The following is a 24,313-nucleotide window of genomic DNA, read 5'->3' on the forward strand; positions in this document are numbered from 1 at the left end:
GGGGGGGGGGGGATCAAATGAACTGACACGATGTGAATTTGGATTCTCCATGATTTGCACCAGCATCATTAACAAAAACATAAACATATTGAAAACAACGTTCAGACACTGATGACACTTGTTTTAATGCTGAAGTTTTCTCTCGTCCTGTTTGTTCTTCGGGCAGAAACAGAAACAGAAACTCTGTACGAACAACCGACAACAACCGACAACAACCGACAGTGACAACAACTTGTTCCCTTCATTACACCAGGGTCGATACACGAGGAGAGGCGGGGCTACAACACAGCCAGGAGATTCACACCACGCCCCCTTTGTCTGCGATGGGGACTGCGATCTTGCTCAAAGGCACTTGGGCTGGGGTGGTTGATTTCCGTCACAGGGAACTTCCATCGCTCTGCGTAGCATCGCTGCAGCCGACAGACGCGAGGGGTTTGGACCCTGTGACCTGAAGAAATCTCGAGTGCTGGTTCCACAAATGATTCATTTCCCAATAAAAACTTGCATTTTATAAACTCTGGACTTCTGAATTAAACTGAAATGTTACAAAGATGGGGGGGAATAAAAGGAGCTGACATGTGATGCACCATATTTATATCCTATTACTGTGTGTATTCTAAAGTACACTACAAACGAGATGCTGCGATGAAATGCAAAGAGCCGTGCACTTGACTGAGGGAATGTAAAATGTTGACATGTGACTCTGGACAGTGTTGGAAACCAGGAAGTGAACCAGTTGTTGCTTCAGTCGTTTTCAGGGAAAAATTAAAGACGAAATGATGGATCTGGAACCAGCGGCGAAATTTCAAAAGGGACACAAATAAAAAATGTGTCAGTGAACAGGGACAGTTGAGGGAAAAAACGCGGACACACACATATTGACTCGTATGTGTTGAGTTCTGGAGGCGCTGCTGCTGTGGAACAGGACGCTAACAGTGTTTTTAATATTTAAATACATACAAACAAACAGCCTGTGACATACAAACATGAAAAGTGTTTTTGAAAGAATTCTCCGTGTTAATAACCTGTGTGATGACGTTCAGATGCTTTTTGGAGAGTTGGTCCGAGTCGTTTGAATCAGTGGGTGAAGAACGGACCTTGAATTATATTTTGCTCCAAAAATGTAAATCTTGTTTCTTGGCCCTTAAGACTTAAGGTTTGTACGTACGTGTAAAAGGGCTTTTTAAATAACGTGAAACAGCTGCTGTGCGGTGGCACTAGGTTTTAAATCTTCAGTCTGAAATGAAGATGACTGTTTGGGGGGGGGGTTTCTTACAGTTGTCGCTCTGACTCCACCCCCCCCCAACAAACACACTCTTTGTCTCATTAACAGCTGACACAAATGATCACAACACATCATGACAAACAATGTGTTTTAGTTTCAAACCGACTCTGGACACAGTCCGAACATCTGGAGAACACCTGTCTGAGTGTTGACGGACACAAACGGAATGACATCATTAGAAAAAAAAAAAAACAACCACAAAAAAAAAATCTTATTCTTTAGAATAACTATGATACAAAGCATCACTTAAGTTACTAAACTCAAATATACACAGCCATTTGTTCATATTTACATTTGTACATCACAAAGAAAAATAACCTGTTGCATGAAGAGTTGTTACGAGGACGTCTTTCCCTTTATATGTATTTAAAATCTGCTAAAAGTCCACAGGAGGAGAAAGAGGAGGGAAATCAGGGCCAAGGCACTTTTCTACCAAATACTGAAAAATCATCTCGTTGACTCGCAGGAAGCAGTGACAATTATTTTGAAAGGGTAAGAACCTTTAACACAAAATGGAAAAAGATGTTTATGGATGTAAACAGAAAACGTCTCATGCCAAATATCATACAGCCGATTCTCCTTTTCCAAAAAACTTAAAACGTATATAAAACCTTTTTTTTTTTTTTCAGTATTATTTGTTTTTATAAAAAGACGTGAAGACAGTGTAGAAAAGGCCCGACGGTCCGGGCTAAGGCAGACGGGAACTCAACGCACCGAACAGTAGAAACAACGTGAACAGCTGCCGGCCGATGTCGTTCAGTTAAATCTCCACGAGAGTCGTCATGAAGTCAAACAGAGAAAAAAAATAAAATCATCAGTGAAGAGAAAGTCTCGATTCCAACAGCGTCGATGGTTAAAGTGAAATCCAGAAAATCCAAAAGCGTTGATGTTTATTTTCCGTTTATTTTCTTTCTTTTTTTTTTGGTTGTTTTTCTGTAATTTTCGTTGTTGGTTTTTTGGTAAAAATTCGCCTCCGAGCTGCAGACGACAAAGTTAAATAATGTTTAACAGACAAAAATAAAAAATTAAAGCATCTGTAATCTTCACTTTTGGTGTTTTTTTTAAGAGTTGAAACGTCGGAGACACTGAAGACGTCTCAGTTTGTTTCCTGTGTTTCAGGAAGGTCCCTCCTTCGCTCACACATAATGGTCATTCATGTCCTCGCTGAGCTTGGCGGCGTTAAGGTTTTTACACCGGTTGTCTTTGGGGCTGTACGCTGTCCGGTGTGGCGCCTTCACTGGAGCGCTGTGCGCCGTGCAGATGACTCCGCCCTTTCCCTTCATCCCCCTGTCCTGCGCTATGGAGCCTTTCTGAGACAAACACTTGTCCCCGGGGCCCGGCGCCCTCTCCTCGTCTTCCTCCTGCTCGTCCTCCTCATGCACCCCCTCCTCCTCCTCGCCCTCGGCCCCGTCGCACGTCCTGTCCGAGGGGCCCATCAGTTTCTTGCATTCGTACTGAATGTCTTTGTCGCGGTTGTCTTTGAGGGCGTAGCTCGGCAGCGTCTCCAGCTTGTTGTTGACCGGCCTGTTGGATCGGGCCGCTCTCTCGCGCTCTTTCTTCCTCTTGCGGTTCCACCAGACGCAAACCACGATGCAGAAGATCCACAGGACGGCGAAGACGACGCACAGCAGCGGGACCAGGTAACCTGCGGGAGAGCGTCACAGGAGAAGATATTGAGCACAGATATTATCCATAGAATGAATTCAGTCTCTGGCGGTAGCGGAGGAACACGTGTACGAACATCACTCTCACACGCAGCAGATTTCAAATAACAGGTTCACAGGCTGAGAGTAAAAGATAAGTTCGACTGCAGCTTAAACTATGAGCTCTGCGTGGACAGTAACAACTTTATGGTTGCTAGTGCATGTGGCACTCAGCTAAACAGTGAAGCTGCAAAACACCAAGTTAAGGATCTCTTATGTTTTCTAGATTCTTTGGTTGATTATGAGACTGGCAGGACAAATTAAAAATGAGACCAAATTTTTCAACTCTGCAGAAAAAGGGAAATTCTTGTAACATATAACAGTAACATTAACACACGTGGAGAGTGTAATTATGCTAGCTTAGTTCTTACAGGGTAACTTTGAGGAGCTACGCTAACAGTTTCCCCCAGCTTTCATTCTTTGTGCTAAGCTAAGCTAAACACATGACAGGTGACATTTGCAGTAAACGCAAAACTGAATATGTGAATCTATGTTGAATCTGTGAGAAAGTTTCTGAGCTTCAAGCGTAACACTCACCAGCAGGAGGAGATTTCACCAGCGTCTCCACTTTGACCTCCACCACGGCCAACATGACGGTGCTGTTGTGGCGTTTGGACAGAGCACCGATGATGGCGCTGGCGGCCTTTTGGATCTGTCCTCGGTCGCTGTCCTTCGATCGCCCGTCCTGCTCAAAGGACTGCAGGTATGAAGAGAGACAGAGAGAGAGAGACATGTTGGGTGTGAACTGTTTGTTGGTAAAGTTTGATCCGAATCCAGATCGTGGATCGTGATCTGAGGAACCTTTCACCTGATGTTCTGGTCTGAAGGTCGGGAACAAACCAGGTGTGAAGCTCCTTAACGACACCTGAGGTTTGAGACTGGGAGGATTTCCCTGAGCTACGATTGATCCAGAAACCAAACAACAACACAACCATCATAACAAGAGTTGTGGTAGTTTGTTGTATAAAAATAAAAGTGTGACCCTGAGTGTCCAAGAACAAACACAAAATCCTGAACTTACTTTGAAGGTCTAATCATCTGAAACTGAAATACCCGTTAAATCCTTTCAGGGAACTTTGAATGATAATGTGAATAAAAGACGACTTGTAGGAAATGACGGGAATGTGCAAAACCACCAGTTGTAGTGAAGAGTCACACACACACACACACACACACACACACACACACACACACACACACACGCTCGGGGCTATGAAAGAAGATAAAGAGAAGAAAAAACACATTCATGGTTGTGAATAAAGCAGATTCTCATCCTAACATCTGGCAGGCTGCGGAGGCCCCCCCCCCCCCCCCCCCCCCCCCCCCCCCCCCCCCCCCCCCCCCGGAGACAACAGAAGGTGGAGTTAATTGCCTAATAAGGCTCTGAGGGTGAGAGCAGTGAGGTGGTGGGGGGGTCGGGGGGGATTAGCTGTGTGCTGTGCAGTTCAATTAGGACAAACAATGGAGAAGAGCCCAGCTGTGCTGCCGCTCGGCTGGAGACTAACACTCCTCTTTTCTTCTCCGGAGGAAATCAGCCGCTCGTTCACACACCTCTGAACCCGCCTCCCGGGATGACTGACAGATCGCACCACAGACACGGGGCTGCACTGACAGACACACACACCGAGCAACACACACACACAGGCTACAGCCCAGCTAACGTTTAGCTCTAATACGAAGCCGTCCACTCCTGAGACGTTTAGAAACTCGGTTGACTCTTTATCCACTTTCTCTTCAGAGCATCGTCACGTTGAGTGGATGGAATCATGTTTACGTTTGCTCTCCCTGTGATTTGGTGTCTGACAGCTGAGACGCTCACGTTCCTCAGTGAGAACAGAATCAGCGACGTCACAATCCCATGATCGTCAACATCCTCCAGATGAAGAGCTCGACCAATAGACACGCAGCATGTGACACACCCCCCTCTGACTGACATGACCACAACCAAGTGCTGGACAGAAGCTCGATAAAGATATGACGGGTCATCATGTCTCCTCTGACGACACATCACCTTTGATTTGATCATAACTTTATTAACTTCATGCCATTTGACATTTTCTACACATATTTGAGTCTCTGCAGCCGTTTGTGTTGAGGGGACATTAACGTCAGGGTCACACAGCGCGAGCCAGAAGATTCAGAGACGTCTTCAGAAATGATCAGAGACTATTGATCACTTTATCTTGTGTTTACAGTTGGAGCTGAAGATACAACATACACAACCACATGTTAGAAGGATTCAACAGGATTTTCAGGATTCAGATTATTGTTGGTTCGTGTGTTTTGGGGATTTGGGGACAGGTAAAGAAACGCAGAGCCTCACTTCACTGGTTTATGTTCTGTAACTGACTGTAGCTGCATCGAGCCTCGTCCTGTTTACACCACATTGAACAGCTCGTCTGAATGTCGCCTCCAAGCTGCTCGAGCATCTCTTCGTTTTCCTTCCAACCCACGAGACGCAGCCTCAACACGTCGAGTCACAGACGGTGCGACTCTGACTCCAAACAAACCCAACGCTCCTCGCTCATCCTCGAACATACGGAACCACTTGTTCCTGGCGTCGCGGCAGATCGGCTGCGTAGTTTACAAACACACCTCGGGATTCTTTGGCTGAGAACAAGTCGACGCTCCGCAGAGCTCGCTGAGATTTGAAAGATTTCACCCACACTTGGAAACGGACGCTGACGTTTCTGAGTGGGAGTGAGGTTTCTTATGAAAGCCTTGTTGTGGGGATTGGGTGGATGTCAGGCTCGCCGCTCCTCTTCCTGTATCTGCCGCTCACGACAAGCCTGCAAACATCACAGGGACGAGATCTAATCCCCTCCATTAAGAGCTTAAAGCCCAGAAGTGACTGATTTCCCCCGAGTCTGGGTGGCCGAGAGCGAGGGAAGCAGGGAGAGAGGGAAAGAGGGAGAGGTGAGGGAGAGTCGTAGGAAAGACGGCAACAAAGACAAGAGTGAGGGAGAAAGAAAAACAGAAGAGAGAGGAATGAAAGAGGGGAAGGTGAAAGAGACAGTAAGAAGGAAGAAGAAGAAACAGGAGGAGGAGGAGGAGGAGGGAGAGAGGAGACAGATCAGCAAGGTGAAACGCTAAATCTCATCCAGATGTTAAAAGCCTCAAACGCCTATCCCTCTCCTTTCTTTCCTCCCTTTTGTTTCTTCAGTTGTTTGAGTAAAAGAGGAAAGAAATTAGAAGGTTAAATCAAAAGGTTCAGATTTTACAGCTCTTCTCTGGAAACGATTTGCAGCGTTTGGATTAAGTACGATTTCATAAAGTGGGAGAAGGAGAGAGGGAACGTGGCGGAGAGACGGAGAGACAGAGAGACGGAGAGACGGAGACAGCGTCTGAATCTGAAGCTGTGATGTGAGGCTTTAACAACTTGACGACTCGATGACAATCCCAAAGTCTGAAGGACGACACAGTCTGAGGAAACCAGTGTCATGACGGTTCCAGAAGGGACACGTCCTCAACTGTGAGACCACCCGAAAGACAGCACTGTCAGTGTGTGTGTGTGGGTGTGTGTGTGTTTTTGTGGAATAATTACCATGGCAACCTCCACGGCGTCGCTGTTGGAGTAGGACAGGTCACAGAGGATGAGCAGCGCTCGCTCCTCAGCCAGCGTCTGAGTGACGGGGAGGTACCTGAGCTCCGAGCAGATGTTCTCCACAGTGGTGCCCTGCAGACACACACACACACACACACAACATTAGTATCTGCACTTTCTAATTCTCACCAGGACGAACGAGAAGATTCACATTTGTTCTTGTAGTGTCTCACTGCTGTTTCCACCTCCTCACACTGACGCCCGGGAAGTTTTACAATTGATTTTAAGATTTTTTACCGACACTCTTCAGGCTCCATCTTACACATCTGACCTTTGAGTTCCCTACGCACCAGCGTGAACTTTGAGATACAACGAAGTTACCAGTGACACGATGACACATCACACACTGAGAGGAGGAAAAGGAAGCAGCAGAGACCGGCTCTGGTTGTGTACAGGACCTCATGATGTTGTGTGTTTCAGGCAGCGGGACATTCTGAAATCACTTTCCTCCCACCCTGTGTTGTTAACATTCGATAATTTGAGCAATTATCAAGAGTTAACAATGCAGGGTGGGAGGAAAATGACTTCAAATGTTCTGTTATGACATGAAACATCAACAAGGACGGAAAAGACTCGATGACTCTGGTGAAACTGGGTTTGCTGGTGGTTTTCAAACTGCTCTCACACTGAGATCATGCAGATCTGTTGGCTGCAGGAACATCAGGCTGATAAAACGTCTGCATCGACGCTAAACCCTCTGAACAAACGTCTCTCTTTGATATAAAATACTAAAACCACAAAACTTCATATTTTAAGAACGACCTCATTAAATTTGACATTTAAAGCATCGCTTTTTATTGCTGGAGTCGTGTTATTTTGCTTTTAAATGTTCGTTTTATTGCCCGAGGAGAAGGAAAAAATATAAACTGTCAAAAACTGTGACGGCTGAGTAGAAACCACAGAGCAGCTGAAACAGAGGAAGACGATCCTGTTTTCAACGCTCGCTTGGTTTTTAGCGTTAATTCCATTAAGTATAAATTGAAAAAAGGCCCATTAAATATATTAAAACAGAGAAATTCAGTTAATATTTTGAAGCTTCACAAACAAAAACTCTCTTACCTGCGGCACTTTGTCCTTTTTGAAGATGAGCGTGATGCGAGCACAGCTGTTGTCAAGGTAACCGCTGTTGGGCTCACACTGGGTGTGCAGAGGTGTGGGGGGGTCCGGCGTCGAACACACGCCCCACTGGTTGCACGGCGCCGAGAAGCACGTGAGGAACTGATGCTCCACACACTTCGTGGCCTCCGGGGCAGGACGGAGGGTTGGTGTCCGCGGGAGGAAGAGCCTTCGGGAGGACGCAGGGCCGGCGACCGCACCTCACCTGGAAGAGCGAGGATTTAAAGATTCAGTGCTTTTACTTTATTTACATCACATCATCGTGTTGTTTTGTTGTTGTTGTCTCATCAGTCACATGACTCGACGACCAGCGTGAAAAGAAATCCCTGCTCTCGCTTTTCACCTTCGCTTTTCCTCGTTAATAGTTTTTCTAGACAATCTACTTCCTGTTTACACAATCTACTTCCTGTTACACCACATGACCAAAGCTCGTGAATGGTCACGAGATATGAGATTATTATTACTGATGTGCAGCTAAAAACACTTTTCTGGACGGGAGGCTTGCTTTGGTTTTGGAGCTTCACTGACCTTAGAACAGCGAACGTATCCGTCGACACACTGGCAGGGCGTTACACTCCTCCTCCCACCGCTGCCGTGAGGAAACTGCAGCCCAGCGTGACGACACGACTTCCCGAGTCCGATGACTGGAAGGAATGGAGGAGAGGGTGAGAACATGTGCACAGCTGGAGAGCCTGAGCTTTAACACTGAACTGGAAGAAGCAGCTCTAACAGAACTAACGAAAACATGGCACCGAGTCCAGATGGATAAAGTTTGCTCACACTCTTGACAGCGAGGTCCGGCGTGTCCCGGGGGACAGACACAGCGGAAAGCGTTGATTTCATCCATGCAGGTGGAACCTTCGGCACAAGGAGACGACTGACACTCGTCTATGTCTGAAGGAGAACCAGCAGAGGATCGTTCAGTAAACAGCTGCAGCACAAGACAACTCACTTAAATCATTTTGAAAGGAAAGAAATTCATCTTTTCAGGTATGTTGGCGAATGTTGGAAACATCTTGAGGATTTTAAAATAAGACGATTCTGGAAAAGCTTCAGTGTCTTTTCAGGAACCGAGGAACTCTTTCTCTTCTGTTGCGGAGGAGAAACTGATCTTTGAGCGATTTGAATGTTATTTAAAAAATCTCCAGAGAATCTCTTTGGCTTCCACACACTTCAAACTGACAACTCTCTGGTTGTGAAAAGGCTTTTCTGGAGAGCTTTCTCTCATGAAGGGCCGCGGGAGAGCGCACCGACCCGTCTGACGGACCTCCGCCCTGACCTCGGCTCAGCGCAGAGGCGAGAGGTTAAGACCGTCTTCCTAAAAGGCTTCCTAATCTGTCGCCCTGAACAATCGGCTCACGCTCCCCCATCGCGGCCTTTCACCTCTGACCCCTCCGGCCCATCTGACCCCACCCTCCCCTCCGGTTCCCAGGGGGACTCACTTATGCGGCAGTCCGGTCCGGCGAATCCGTGGGCGCATTCGCAGCGAACCAGTTCACGCCGTCGACACAGATGCCGCCGTTGTAGCTGCGGAGGAAAGACAGAGAAATGAGCGTGGAGGACGTGTTTGTGCAAACATGAAACACAAAGAAACTGAAGAGAGAAAACTTCTTCTGAAGAGAATCAATGAAAGCAGGAAAAGACTTCAGATGAGCTGAAGTTGTTCACTTTGTCAAATTCACGAATAAAAACACAAATAAAAACTCTTCTTGTTTTTCAAGTAGGTTAAACACGTTTGTAAAGTTACACAACTTCAACCGAGTTATTTGAATCTAACTTTCAGGTCTTCGAGTTGTTTCAGTCGTTTTCTGACCCGGATCTTTTTTCTAAAACTCACGACAGAGACTTCTGCGTTATACGTGCGCACTATACGTGCCTGCAAATGCATTGTGGATCTTTAGTGAGGTGCTTCTGTTTGTCGTCCTGAGTCACAGACAAACTCTCTGTGGGACTTTTCTCCTGCAGCGTTTGCAGAGTCTCTGTTTGAGTGGCAGCCGACTGAAGCTGATCCCAGATCAATGTCCAGACTTTATATGTAAAATCCCTCCTGACCACATACTGAGCGACCCCCCCTCACCCCCCCTCACCCACACCTCCACTCTTTACAGCTCCCCCCAGGTCGAGGAGGGTGAATGGGCGAGTGGGGAGTCTCTTCTCTCTCCTCCTCCCCCCCCCCCCTGCCTCCACCTCCTCCTCTCAAAACCAAAACCACCACTAATCCACCTGTCAGTCATTGTAGAGGAGGGTGAGGAGGACAGAATGGGGGGGGGGGGGGGGCTTTTGTCCAGGGGGATCCGCCACCCGCCCTCATTTTTTATATTTCTACATTTCTTTATTACTTTCGTTAATAAAATTAAGTTCATTTTTAAAAAAGTACATCAAAAATGTCTAAAACTCGAGTTGATGTGTTTTAAAAGTCTTGTTTTGTCCGACCGACGGTTTATAAACAGACCATAATTAAAAAAAACGTCATCATCATTCACAACCAAAGGTTTTCAGTAGATTAATGAATATGAATCTTACCAGGGATGTGGATTGCAGTCATCGACATCTGCAAGAGAAAGAAGGTCGACTAATCAGAATCAGACACTTTTCACTGAACAGGACGTGAGAATAATGACTTTTAATTCACTATTTCAGGCGTAAAAACTAAAAGAAAAGGAAACACAATTATTAAGAAATATCACAAATCATAAAAAAGATTCTTGTAATTGACTTAAAATCCTGCGTATCGTACTGCGATAGTGTCGAAGTATTAATCTGATGATGCAGTCGTACTTTGATTTCCAACCTGTGACTAGTTCTCAAGTCGGCATCCAAATTGTAATAATAACAGAGAAAGTCATGTGTACCAGAAAATAACAAGGAGCTAAAGTGAAGTTTCAGGTGATTATACTTTCACTGGCTGTTAAAAGTGTTTAGAGAGTCAACAGGTCCCCGGTGGATCCCACAGCTCAGACATGCACGTGCACCCGGCTCTGACGCTCACGTACTCTGAGTGCAGGTGGGTCCTTTCCAGCCGTCCTTGCAGATACACGTGAAGTCGTCTCCTTTGCCGACGCACGTCCCCCCGTTCTCGCAGGGACCCGAGTCACACGTGCTGTTCTTGGCTACCAAAACAACATGAGGATGTTTTGTTTAATCTCTGACCAGCTTGTAACGGGGTCACATCACATCATCACAGTGTTATGGCTCTGATGACAACAGTCAGAGTGTGGCGGGCGCCTGACCTGTGTTGCAGGTGCTGCCCCCCCAGCCCGAGGGGCAGCTGCACAGGAAGGAGTCTCCGTGGTCGTAGCACGTCCCTCCGTTGCTGCAGGTGGTGGAGTCGCACTGGCTCTCACCTGGACGGCGGCAGCACAGGGGGAAAGAAAAAACGTTTCAAACATTTGACTCGGCGCCAGCGTAAAGCAGCGATTACTTCAGCCCCACAGCAGAGTTCAGAGGCATCGTGAGAGGAGAGAACAAGCCCGCACAGCCGCCCGAGAGGCCATTGTGCTTCACAAGGAAGATTATCTGGCTGAGGTAGCGAAGACAAATATAAGACCTGACATGTTGAAGAAGACGGAACGAGAAGACAAAGACGCCACTCACGAGAGATTCATTGGCTTTGTTTCATTTTTACTTTCCTTTGATGTATTTCTGCATTGATGCCAACGAAAATAATCTTTTGCAGCATTTGATAATTCGTCTATTTAAATACTGATACACTGAGTTTCTCTTCCTGTTCACTTTAACGACCTGTTGCCAGCCAAGGGGTCACGCAAACATACATGTATTCTCATTCAAGCATTTAACACGTGCACGTACAGAACACACAGATTTCTTCACATGCTTGGAAACACACGTGTGGACTTACGCGAGTGGCAGGTCTTTCCTTTCCAGTTGTCCACACAGTTGCAGTAGAAGTCGTTGAGCAGGTCGACACACTGGCCTCCGTTCTGACAGGGGTTCCTGTTGCACTCATTCACATCTGGAGCAATCAAACAACCAGTCAGCACAGTGATCAGGTTATTGATTTTATATATATATATATTGATTTTACCAGCTCACGACAGAGAAATATGTTCCTCGATGTTCTGGAAGCAGGAACGTACTTCACACTGTTCTAAACTTTAACATCGTCGAAGAGGAGCCTCCTTAGTGCTGATGTTTAGAGTTAATTCAAAGTTGATTGAGTTAAAAAAGGTTGTTTACTGTTATATCTGATAGAAATATGAAAATAAATATTATACTACTCACATGAAGTATAATATAAGTCACAGTGTCATCTGCAAATGTGCACGACGACCCATGTGGATGACTGTAGAAAGGTTTGAGTGAGTTTGAGGAAACCACTCACCAACATCACACAGTAGGCCCTCCCAGCCGTTGGGGCAGAAGCACTGGAAGGAGTTGATCCCATCGATGCAGGTTCCTCCATTTTTACAGGGGGACGACGCACAGTCATTAATATCTGCAGACAAAAGCGAGGACGGATATTAACTGATGTTGAGTTTTAAAAATGCACCGAGACCAAAAAAGGCTTATTTCAGAATAAACACGTCCTTCAAGAAGCTTTGGAGAAAAGTGAGTGTGTTTGTTTGAGTTGGAAAACGGGGGAAAGGAACAAATAAAACAAATAACAACAAAGTAAACGATAAACTCTCTCGCTCATGTTCTCCTCTGACTTTCCTTCTTCTGCTCCACCCCCCCCCCCTGCTGTAAACTAAACCCAGCCAGCGAGGATCAGTGCGTCTGTATTACTGTACGAGTGATTCCCAGTGATGGTAACTGATGATAAATATAGTCTGTGTGTGTTTGTGGCTGTGAGTGTGTGTGGAGCTAATAGTGACTCACTCTCGTGGCAGTAGGTGCCAGTGAATCCGGGCTCGCAGGAGCAGCTGAAGTTCCCGGCCGGCAGGCTGATGCAGCGGCCGTGGGGGCCGCACACATTGGACGAGATGTGCCACACCCGCTTTTGGGTGTCGTTGGTTGCCACAGCGACCGTGCAGCTGTCAATCACTTTGAGGTGGATTAGAGAAGAGAGGGGATCAGCAGGAATGTCTCCAGATATCTTATTATAGAGCAGAGGATTGTCCAGGAGCCATGTTACCTTGACACTGGTTGGTCTTGCAGTGGTCCTTGAGCTCGGAGCAGGTTTTACCCTCGTAGTCGTCGGGGCAGCTGCAGTAGAAGTCTCCCATCACGCTGTGGCACTGGGCCTTGTTGTGACACGGGCTTGGGCTGCACGGGTCGTTCTGCACCTTCAGATGGAAAACAGAAAGTTAAAACACAAATTTGCAGTCATGATCACACTGTGTCTTCACTCGCCGGATCCAACCCGCACCTCACAGGTCGTGCCAGCGAAGCCTGGAGGGCATTCACACATGAATCCGTCCAGCAGGGCGTGGCAGCGGCCCCCGTTTCTACACGGACTGCTGGCACAGCGGTTCCTCTGAACCTCGCAGTGTCGGCCCATGAATCCTGGCTGGCAACCACACTGGTAGCCTCTGGCAACGTCCTGGAACAGAGACAAGAATTTAGCAACTTCTCATGATCCAAAGTGTCAGAGATGAGATGAGACAAAGTGAAATCAATCATCGAGAAAGTTCAGGCATCAACCACAAATTATTCACATTTCTATCCTCTTACTGCTGAAGGCTTTTAATGCATCATGCTGAGTTTAGATAAAAGATTTATCATCCAGGCTATTTGTTGCAGTTTCTATCAGTGGAAGTATTTGGACTTTGGACGGTTGGTCTGACTTTTATTTGACTGGAAAGTTTATTTACTGTCAGTGAAAATGATGAAGAGTTTCTTCCAAATTCAAAACTTCACCATGAAGCTGGAGAGAAATTTGAGAAGCAGCAACAGTAACGTGTTTAACAGGACGACATTTTGAGAATTCACTCTTTAATGGCTGAATTTATCCAATAGAATATCTACTCCTGAGAAACCCATGGGTCATAAATCATCGTTTAAATCGGTTTTAAAGGAATTCATTCTTGAGATTTGATCTTTTCAGAATCTCACCTTGCAGGTCCCTCCATTCTGACACTGTCCGTGGCAGCTGTTCAGATCTGAGGAGAAATCACTCTGATTAACTCACAAACTGGGAGGTGGAAAATGAATCGATGCTGATAAACATGCAGCCGCTACAAGAACGTGGTTAAACAAACCAAAGCAAAGAGATTCATGCCCGGAGGAAGAAACGCTAGAAGCAGATTCAGGTGCACATGAGCTGCGAAAACGTGCAGTGAAACTAAACGTCAAAGGGAAATACTGACGCTTGACTGTTAAAACACAAGCTACAGAGCAAAGAAGGTTTGAATCCTGGAGCCTGGAGGAGATAGTGAAGGTGTGGAAGGTACAAACAGCCATAAAGAGGAACAGCACAGGAGAAGGAAGAGATCTGGAGCTCAGCAGCTGGACTAGCTTAGCTTTCCTTCCACTAGCATCACAAACCTAAAGTAAATCTGGTGTTTTAATTCACAGTAAAACCAAGAAAATGATAAAATTTAGCATCAGACTCGACCATCAGTCCAACGGGGCGCTGGCCACACGTGTTGGTGGTTGGATCAATAAATTGAAAATTGGTGAGAAGTAATATCTGATCAATAAAGGGTGTTTTGCTAATTTTCAATATTAGCTTGCTATCAGAGCTAAATGATTTTAATTTAAACAACAGAAAGCTTAAGAACCTGCTATACTACTACTACTATGTGAAGGTTCTAAGTCATCCAGGTCCTGGTATCATCAAGTTGTACAAGTGTAGGTAGGCAACAAACACAAGTCCAGTTGTGCACTTGTACAACTTACGATGATACTACTACTACTACTACTACTACTACTACTACTACTACTACTACTACTACAAGATAATACTCTGAGCTACAGACGCTAGTGGAAGTGAAGCTAGCCAACAAAGAGGGAGGGGCTGTGGCTCTGACGTTGCTACAGGCAGTGGAAAGAAGGTTGAAGTCTAATGATTTTTTTGCTGGATTGATACTGACTGATGTGACAGTTCTTGCCCACCCATCCACGAAAGCAGGCACAGTGATATCCACCAATCAAGTTTTTGCAAGAGTAAGCATTGAGACAAGGCTTGATCCCAACACACTCAAAAACGTCTGCAAAATGGAGACGAGAGACAGAGAGAATGAATGAGAGCGTTCGGAGGCCCCGTCACCAAGCTTCACCTCCATCCACCTGTTACACAAACGGCCTCAGGGCTTTACTTTCATCTGAGATTATATGTTACATCATTATAATGTCATCGCTGCATCAGAAACATTTTTTAAAATGTGATCACCTAAAGTCAGAACAACATTTCCGCAGATTAAAACTGAATCTTTTGCAGTATTTCACGAGTTGGTAACTTATTTCATTTCCTTGTGCAGTAGGAGTTATAATTAAATGAGAGATGCGTCACAGTGCAGAACATAATGTCTCTAATGTGCATATTCATCATTGTGTGAATGCGACTGGATTCAAAGTCGGGCGACTCTAATGACTTTTAAGGGCAAACGACTCGGGGTCTTTTTCAAATGTGAAATTACAGTTCAGCTTCCATCGCCCCCCCCCCCCCCCCCCCCCCATCCTCACCCGCCTCCCCCCTCCCTCAGGTTAATGTCTCTCTATTGCATTCCCCGAAGGCCAACCTGCGGCATTCCGAGTGGTCAGTTTCAGAGGCAGCGCTCGCCGCGCCCCGCCGCGCTGCCTTGCTCAGTATAAACCGACACAGTGCATTAATACTACTCCCAGGAGGTAAGCGGCACCTGTTGTCCGGCTGAAATTAAACACCCCGAGCCCTTTCCCAAAAACCCAAGCTCCGAGCCAATCCACCGCCCCACCCACCCCCCCACCCCCCCGCCCCGCTCGCTCCCAGGTACCACCCGGCTCCCTGGGGGGGGGAAGCTCTCTGAGAATAACAGAATCCGTAACACAAGCCACTGAGCTTCGGGCGCTGCACGCACATGTTTACAGGTTATAAAATGTTTCCTGGCTGAAGTCAAAGAGGGTGAGGGCTCGGCTCACCGTAGTGTACATACCCCCCCCCCCCCCCCCTCCCCCTGTCACGCCCAGTCTGGAGCCAAAGATAACCCCCCGGCAGAGTATATTTGGTCCCAAGGCTAGCAGTTGCCAGGCGGGGGGATATTTTTAGCCTAACTCAAGTCACCTGGCTCGAGTTGCGGATGCTACACAGTGAGAATCTCCGTTTGCATGCGTTTACATAAACACACACACATAGAAACACTGATTTAGAATTAGTGGCCGTCCTGCAGTTACTGGTTAAACCACACAACCGGATACACAAACAAGTCAGATCACAAACTGAAACTCTGCAATGACTTTGGACGCACGTCAAACAGTTTAGTTCCAACAACACTTCATCACAGCAACACTTCATCCAACATGCAAATATCTTATGATTTCAGAATTATAAAAATATGCATTTCCAAGTGTCCCTGCACAATTTACTTTGAAAAAAACACCTCATGATGTTTATCAGCTGATAAACCTGCAGATATTCAAATGAGCTATCGTCTCTCTTTACATTACGTCACATCATTAGACGTTCTGGTGATTAGATTTGGAGACGTACCGATCTGGCAGGTCTTTCCCGTCCACTGGGGTGGACAGAGACACTTGAAGCCGTTCTCCAGGTCGATGCAGGTCCCGCCCTGAGCGCAGGGGCTGGACGCACATTCATCCGTGTCTGAAACGTAAACAAGACCAATGTCCAACATCACAACCACATTGAAAACAACATAAGACTTCTATGTGTCTCGTGTCTACTTTATTTTCTGGTTTTATATGTAATGAATGGAATGAAGTCTGAACTGATTGAATGTTCCTGTCAGATTGTAACAATGTGAACTTGGGAGCATCTGACCTTTAGCGCAGGTCGGCCCGGACCAGCCGGCTGGGCAGTGACACTCAAAGCCTGATGGGACCTCATGACACGTCCCTCCGTTGGCGCAGGGGTTGGACACACAGGCGTGTTCCGCTGGAGAGACAAGTCAAGAGAAATCAGTCAAATTCATCCACGTCTTCAGGGTGTGAACGCGCTGTGACACCCAGACCTGGATTTTGAACCCTCGCGCTCACCGATCTCGCAGTTCTTGCCGGAGTATCCGTCTGGACAGGCGCAGTTGTACTCGTCCGGCTCTGTTCATGCAGGTGCCTCCGTTCTTACAGGGCCGGTTGGTCCCGCAGTAGTTCAGATCTGCACAGAAACTCAGAGTCAACCTCGGCTGTTTGTTGTTTTACACACATTCAGTAAACGATCCCTAAATGAATGACAGCTTGTTTTCCTGGTGATCCTGCAGCTCTGTGCTGTTTGACGTCTGGAACAACAGCTTCTCACAATGACTTGTTGGTACAGGAATTTTTAGTTTTTCCATCCAAAACATCTGATTGTGGGTTAGATATAAATATATTTACGGCAAATGTAATTTTCCTGCTTCTTGACCAATCACTCTGTGTCCTCGTGTGACTGAGGTGGACCATTACTGAACCAGTACGGAACCACTGCTTTTAAAATCATACTCTAAACCTGCAGGTTGTTTGTAATGTGGTTTGGTTCCAGGCACCGAGTGGATTCAGTTCCTTTTATAACGGTAAGAAAAGCAAACGAGTTATAAAAAAAACGATCACAGTGACGATAAAGTTTGAGTTAATTTTGTCTTGGTTCATGTGACTGTAAACTGAACTATTATAAAGGCAGAAAAGGCAAAAAAAACATCGTTCACTGTGACGTAGGGAACTGAAACCAATGGTCCACGATCCTAAAACTTAAAATGAAATCAATTTGATGCGATGAGAAAATTCCCATGACGTGACCGACCTTTGTTCACAGAGCAGGGCCCCCCCAGTTCTTCTCACAGGTGCACTGCCAGGGCTCGTTGCAGGTCCCGTGAACACAGCCGGGGTACGGCAGGCACTCGTCACAGTACGGACCCTGCCAGCCGTAGTTACACCTGCAACACACAGAGGAGGGGGGGGGGGGGGGGGTTAGTTGGTTTTATTTGACAGGACGGAGTCGAGCAAAGAAAAGAGGTTGAGAGAAGTTACAAAGAGTCGGGTCAGAACCAAACCTGCACTCGAGCCTCCCTACATGAGTCGCCTCCTAATTTCTGGTTTACTTGGTTTTCTAACTCTTTTCCTTCCTTTGTTTTCCATCTCTTCACTTCTGTCACTCCTTCCACTCTCCGATTTCTTCATCAAGCTTTAATCACAACTAAACTCTGCTCCTCTTCACTATCAAACTGTTTTCAGACGTGTCTCCTGGAAACTGGACGTGACGTAAACAGCACATCCACACCGGCGTCCGCCCTAATCGCCAAAAACGTTCAAATCTCCTCGTCTCTCCAAGTTGACGTCTTCGTCTTCTACATGTACGGCTCCTCTTCTTCATCCTGAGATATTTGTGTTCTTCCAGTTTCACGTCCGTCCGTTAGAAACGTCATCAACACGTCCACCGCTCACATTTTCTGCCGTATTCTCACTCACTCAGAATATTTTCCAGACATTATTCAGCAAACGTCTGTAAAAAAAATGTCCAGACTTCACTTTCGTGTGTCTGACATTTCCTTTTAATTTCCCCTCAGGGTTCAGATGCTTGTACCACCACCGATAATCAAACGCCAGGTCACAGAGAGCAGAGTTCAGAGCTGCCTCTGTAAAACAAATACCTCATATTTCACAAGCACACTGACACTGTCTTCTTCTTCACGGCTGCAGCCTGAGGGATATCAGCCACACAGATTCACTTAATAACGCAGGGGGGCGGGGCGGGGGCGGGGGGGGGGAGGAGATAGTTAGGTTGTGATATCAAACAACTCATTTAATACTTAATACACTGAGGAGCTTTTAAACCACATCAGTCCGTCAGAAATGAAAAGAATTAAAGACAGGATGAGCAGAAAGGTTCAGGAAACACAGGAGAGCTGATTGAGTTTCTCTAAATGTCACCACAGTCATTTGTTGGACAAAATGTCTTCATCAAGGTGAATGATGTGTTCGCTGAAGCTGCTAATTTTAGGGGAGCGCAGTGCCAGCACACATTCCTGTGCTCTGTGTGTGTGTGAGTGAGTGTGTGTGTCTGCGTGTGTACTGTTGTGTTCCTACAGTATATTCACTTTACTTTATTTAGCGTGTGCTTGACACTAACCCTAACCCTGTCATCAATGGATTCCTAAGAACTAAAGAACAACACGAAGTAGAAATTAAGTGGAAATCAACAGGTTGAAATGAAGTTTCTAAATAATTGGAAAGGTCACAGCACAAGAAACGAGAACAATGTAATTCTGAAAATAACTAAAAAAGGTTGAATTCTAATCGAAACAAGCTGAAATTTAAGTTTTTGCTTTTTATATGAAATGAAGCTGTAGCAAATGATTTTTTCATGACAAGACATGAAAGATGATGCAATATAAATAATTTAAAAAGTTCTGAAACCTCAAAATACATGTTGTATTGCTGATCAATATTCCAGAGAATTGAATGTTAATTTGAAAAGTGTCATGAGAGCCCCACATCCAGACATTTGAGATGTTACATGTGCTATCTCCACACTGAGGACAAGAGGACGCTCAGTCAGGACTCGAGTGGAGGTTAAAAGAGAAGCTGTTGTTTTCTGCAGTTTCTTCTGGTGTCGTGTGCTGTGCGTCTCCTCTCCGCCCGCTTCCTGTGTCGTGAGCTCGTCGAGGTCAGACTTGGAATGAGCGGCGGGTTTGTGGAGCGAGGGTTAGTCGTCTCGAAGGGGAGGCCAGCGCAGGGTTAGCTAATCTGTTGGTTTATGGCAGCACTCTGTTATTCCAAGGCCAGCGGTAACCTTGCCCCACCTGTCCTGTCATTTCTCTGTCGGGGCTATTTTAGGATGCAACCCCCCCCACCGCCTCCCCCACCCGACTCACAAACACTTCAAAATGGATGCCGACCAAACACCGTAGCAGCAGTGATATACGGCTGTGTAGTGAGCGCTAATGTGCTGTAATGTGCTGCAGTGCACTGGGACCTGCGGCTCCCAGGTTCTGGGGCTGGGTCCTGAACCTCTGTCCTTCTGTTGAACTGAACAATGTGAGAACTGCAAACTGTCAAAACACCAGCAGGTGGAACGAAGTGATCAGGTTGATATGGTTTAACTATTGTCTGATCGCTGCCTGGTTTTGAATCAGCATTTCACCAGGGTTGCATGTTCTCTGCAGGTTCTCTGGTGCTCGGGCGTCGCAGTCCAAAGACACATGGCAGGATAATGGGCGACTCTAAAGCCAGAACACCCACTAAACACAGGCTTCTGTTTGTAATGGGAATGGAACAATCCACACTAACTCCCGGGTTAAAAGACTCTGCAGGTTATCGGCTCCGGGCTCCAATCAGCAGAGATGGAAATGAGCCATCAAGGTACTCGCCCAGCTCGAGCTGGATTGGCTCCTGCCAGAGTTTTATATTTTAGAAGTGCAAACGGGTCAAAGAGGCTGAAGTAGAAACGGAGCTGAGAACTTTTAAAAGCTTCACTCAACCAAATAGTAAACAAGAATCTTTCACTGATGTCTATAACGTTTTGATTTTTATCAGTTCGTCCAGATTTCTGTTTGTGGCTGAAACATTTGAACTGTTCACGACGACTGTGACAACTTCAATCAGATCTCACTCAGAACGTGGGAGCCACAGTTAGACTGTGTGTGTGTGTGTGTGTGTGTGTGTGTGTGTGTGTGTGTGTGTGTGTGTGTGTGTGTGTGTGTGTGTGTGTGTGAGACGCTGCTGTGGTATTGCTTACTACACAGCTGTGTGCATGTGGTGTTGTCCCGGCGCTGCGGTCGGCGGCGGGGCCCTGCACACTGTCAGCCTCGCAGCAGCGGTGGCGGCGTGGGACAGTCTGTCTGGCTGCAGTGGTGGGAGAGCGGGGGAATGGTTTCGGGCAGCCACAGGCCAAGGGTGGCATTACCCACAAACCCCGTCGCCGGGCTACTGCCGTTCCATCAATGGAAGGGGGCCTTCGGGGCCGGCCAGGGCTGAAAATATCCCGCCTTGCCCACAACAACCCCCCCCCGTCCCGCTGTGCCCCTCAGACTAACCACACCCAGAAGAACGGACGGTGGGCAGGGGCTGAGGTGGAGGGGCTGTTAGTGTGTTTGTGTGTGTGTGTGTGTGTGTGTGTGTGTGTGTGTGTGTGTGACTGGTCAGGCTGAATTATTTACAGGCGAGCCTTGCGCCCAACTCCAGCGGACAGACTTAGCCCGCTGTTGCCTAGCTACATGTTTCGTAGTGTCACATGAGGGAGCGTAGGTTGTGAATGCGCTGTGTGTAAGAAACAAGATACCAAACACACATTTCTTCTGCCAGGCTCAGAACGCTTTTCTTTTCCTTTTCTCCTCCGTTTCTGCCTCTCGGAGGTTTTAACCCCTCGGTTTCTCCCGCTCGGCTTCTCCCAGTTGATTTCTCTCCGTCACTGTTCCAACCATCCGGCGGCTTTTTGTAATTTCGTCCATAACTTCTCTCGGTTTTTGTAGTTTAGTTTCGGACAGTACACAAGTTTACCTTCAAGGCGAAAATGATCTTAACGGAACTTCCACTTTCAAGCTTCTTCTGGAGGTTTCACATGCAACACCGCAGACAATCTGTTATCACATGGTTCAGCTCCCGTATTTACAGAGAAGCCGTCTCCATGACAACAGAGCAAACTCCTTCTACTGACGACGTCCTTCCAAGGTTCAGGTTTATTTAGTTATTTAATAATTCAACAAGTTTGCTCGATCAAAAATAATTCAGAAAGGGATTCACACTACATTTAATCATCTACCTTCAAAAATTCACTACAACTTCATCTGCAGTTTAGCTTCTGTCATTTAAGCCAATTTACTTGGAGGTAAAAACAAAAGTGAGCGAAGCACCTGAGCCCCGAGCTTCACGTCACAAAACGACCTGAACATCAAGCTCCCGTTTCCTGTTCCCTCTGGATCAGCTTGTTCTCTTGTTCCCGATGTTATTTCATTGTGTTGTTTCTCTCTGTCTCGTTATGTAACGTTTTATATCCTGCGTATCTTTGACTGATCGTTTTAATGTGACAGATTTGATGAATGTGACTTTCCGCATAATCAAACACACAAAAATGCTTTTAACTGAGCATCAGTTTTTTATCTTTTCTTCACCAGTATACGTGTGTGTCTGTGTCAGTGTGTCTGTGTGTTTTGTGTGTGTGTGTGTGTGTGTGTGTCTGTGTGTGTGTTCCAGATTGCAGCGAAGCTCAGAATCACATGTTGAGCACATTCCAGGGTGTTCCTCTCTCTTTCAATCCTCCGCCATTTCCAATGTGAAGTGTCAGCTTAATGTCATATCTTAACTAAATCAAAACCTTCCTCAGTATAACCCCCCCCCCCCCCCCCCCCCCCCCCCCCCCCCCCTCTATGCACTTTTAAAAACACGTGTTCCAGTGTGTCTGAATGTACATGTTCACTTCCACACGGAATTTCACTTTACTGCGACAACACACAACTTCTCAGCACCTTTTCTTGCTCAGAGTCAACTGTTAAGGTTCAGATCAAATCTTTTTAAAATCCGCAGTCTGATAAAAGATGGAGTGGAGCAGTGAGGATGATTTCATGGTCCTCTCACTTCTTGAAGAACTGAAACATCGCGTCCATCCAATCCTGAGAAGTCGTGAGGAACAAGGAGAATTTCATCTTCTGATCCAGGAGCTGCTAAAACGATCCCGATTGATCCCAAAACAGCCGAAACATCTCTGGAACGACTTTGACAGCAAATCAAACCTTTTCCAAAAGCTTCGGAGTCGTATTTATTTTCAAACATGTGAGAATTTTGGATGAAATGTACGGACTTGGTGTGTAAACTCCTTTTTCTTCCTTTTTCCAACACGGACCAGGTTCCGTTCAGGTTCTAATGCTGAACAGCTCCGAGCGTTTCGACCAAGGACAAATTAGTTCTGCAACTGGAAACCCGACCTTAGTGGGCGTGATAATGGAGAATGGACTTTATTCAAATAGTTTATTCTATTCTTATCAACCCCACAGCCACAGTCACTCATTCAAAAAGCTGTTTGTGTTACCTTGTGTGTTAAATGGACAGTACATAACTAAACGTGCCTTGTTGTGTTAAATAAAACCGTGAAGTTATTTGTTTCGGTGGGTTCACCACTCGGCGGCGGGGAGAGTCCACACTTCCCCACAGGCGAGTGGCAGCCATAACAAGGCCCAGGATAGGAAGAGGTGATGTGGGCTGCCAGACATGAGAGGGTGAGGGTGGGGGGGGGGGGGGGGGGAGCATAATGAAAAAACAGGCCTCTCTCTGTCTCCCTCTGTTTCTCTGTGTGCGGGGCAGGAGCAGCAGCTTCAGTACAGGAGAAGCAGAACAATGGCTCTGGATCAGAGCTGAGGGATGGAGATGGAGGGATGGGGGGGGGCTTCACAGAGGTGGGATTGGGGAGGAAGAGTGGTGTGGGGGTCGGACTGCTTGGTATGTCATCAACAACCCCCCCCCCCCCCCCCAGCCTCTCATCACTCTGTCGTGTCACCACTGTTTTCCTCATTAGGCTCCGTCCAAACAAGATCATGCTTTGCATCAGTCTGCAGCTGAACTGTAAAAACCAACGGACGAACACGACTTACTTGCAGTCCGCCGGCACGCTGCACGTCCCATGCAGACGCTGCATCCTTGTTTGCAGATGGCTGTGGGGAAGGAAAAGAGAGGAAAGGGACACATTAGGATCAGTTCTTGTGCAAAGTAGAATATTTCAAACTGTGGCCTCTGGATTTCAGACTCTCGTTTCATTTTCTCCGCTGGTTTCTGAAACTCAGAGGATCTTTGCTGCGGTTACAGTCTCTGTCAGGGAGCTGAAGGTGTCTCCAGCAGAGACGAGAGTCCCAAAACATTCTTCAAACTCACTGACTCTTAACATCAAACTCAACTTTTTCTGAAAAGAGCAGTGAGAAACTGCAGAATAAGAAATACATGTCCATGAGATCAGAGACATTATAACTGTGGTGGATTTTTACAGTGTATCTATGGATGTACATCAGCTATTGGTCTGTAGAAATTGATAAAAACCTAAAGAGTCGTATGAATCCTCTTTGTGTTGCTCGTGTGTGTCGTGTGTTCACGCTGTGACGGACGTCCTCACCTGTCTTGCAGTCGGGCCCGGTCCAGCCCTCCATGCAGCCTCGGTTTCCCAGCTGATCGCACACGTAGTGACCGAAGTAGTCGTCGCGGGGTCGACACACTTTGTTGCACTTGCTGCCGTAGTAGTGCTCGTCGCAGCGCACGCGGATGGTGTATTGGAGGCTATTGTACTCCACCGTCTGCTTCTCCTCTCCGGGGTTGATGGTTCCTTTGTGGATGCTGCGCTCGATCAGCAGCTCCTCATCTGGACGATGGAAACAAACACACGTAAATAAAACTGTTTCGTTCTGTACTGATTGATTTTGTGATAAAAACTGTGGATTATGTTGTCGGATAAGAATTAAAAATGATGTTCACTGATTCAATTCTATTTTTATTTTATAATTATTCCCTGAGCCGAGTCTAGTCCACTACTTTTCCAGAGCTACGGGAAAAAAACTCAACTTTCAACAGGTCAAGTATTTGGGTCGGTTAGATCCCAAC

General features: G+C 46.6%; 1 protein-coding gene across 1 annotated transcript in view; it reads right to left on the reverse strand.

Moving 5' to 3' along the window:
- Nucleotides 1-679: 679 nt before the first annotated feature.
- LOC117756757 (protein jagged-2-like) overlaps nucleotides 680-24,313 on the reverse strand; it is a 45,946-nt gene continuing 22,312 nt past the window's right edge. The window contains 27 exon segments of the mRNA XM_034577536.1: nucleotides 680-2,930; nucleotides 3,526-3,685; nucleotides 6,533-6,664; nucleotides 7,652-7,825; nucleotides 7,827-7,913; nucleotides 8,237-8,352; nucleotides 8,489-8,602; nucleotides 9,151-9,195; nucleotides 9,198-9,235; nucleotides 10,232-10,259; nucleotides 10,702-10,818; nucleotides 10,939-11,052; nucleotides 11,568-11,681; nucleotides 12,051-12,164; nucleotides 12,548-12,712; nucleotides 12,804-12,954; nucleotides 13,038-13,211; nucleotides 13,724-13,770; nucleotides 14,704-14,820; nucleotides 16,296-16,409; nucleotides 16,587-16,700; nucleotides 16,802-16,863; nucleotides 16,865-16,930; nucleotides 17,551-17,673; nucleotides 23,320-23,356; nucleotides 23,359-23,379; nucleotides 23,832-24,074. Coding sequence (XP_034433427.1) covers nucleotides 2,422-2,930; nucleotides 3,526-3,685; nucleotides 6,533-6,664; nucleotides 7,652-7,825; nucleotides 7,827-7,913; nucleotides 8,237-8,352; nucleotides 8,489-8,602; nucleotides 9,151-9,195; nucleotides 9,198-9,235; nucleotides 10,232-10,259; nucleotides 10,702-10,818; nucleotides 10,939-11,052; nucleotides 11,568-11,681; nucleotides 12,051-12,164; nucleotides 12,548-12,712; nucleotides 12,804-12,954; nucleotides 13,038-13,211; nucleotides 13,724-13,770; nucleotides 14,704-14,820; nucleotides 16,296-16,409; nucleotides 16,587-16,700; nucleotides 16,802-16,863; nucleotides 16,865-16,930; nucleotides 17,551-17,673; nucleotides 23,320-23,356; nucleotides 23,359-23,379; nucleotides 23,832-24,074 — 3,296 coding nt within the window. The 3' untranslated portion in view covers nucleotides 680-2,421.

The sequence above is a fragment of the Hippoglossus hippoglossus genome, chromosome 22 (assembly GCF_009819705.1).
Source record: "Hippoglossus hippoglossus isolate fHipHip1 chromosome 22, fHipHip1.pri, whole genome shotgun sequence".
Taxonomy (NCBI): Eukaryota; Metazoa; Chordata; class Actinopteri; order Pleuronectiformes; family Pleuronectidae; genus Hippoglossus; species Hippoglossus hippoglossus.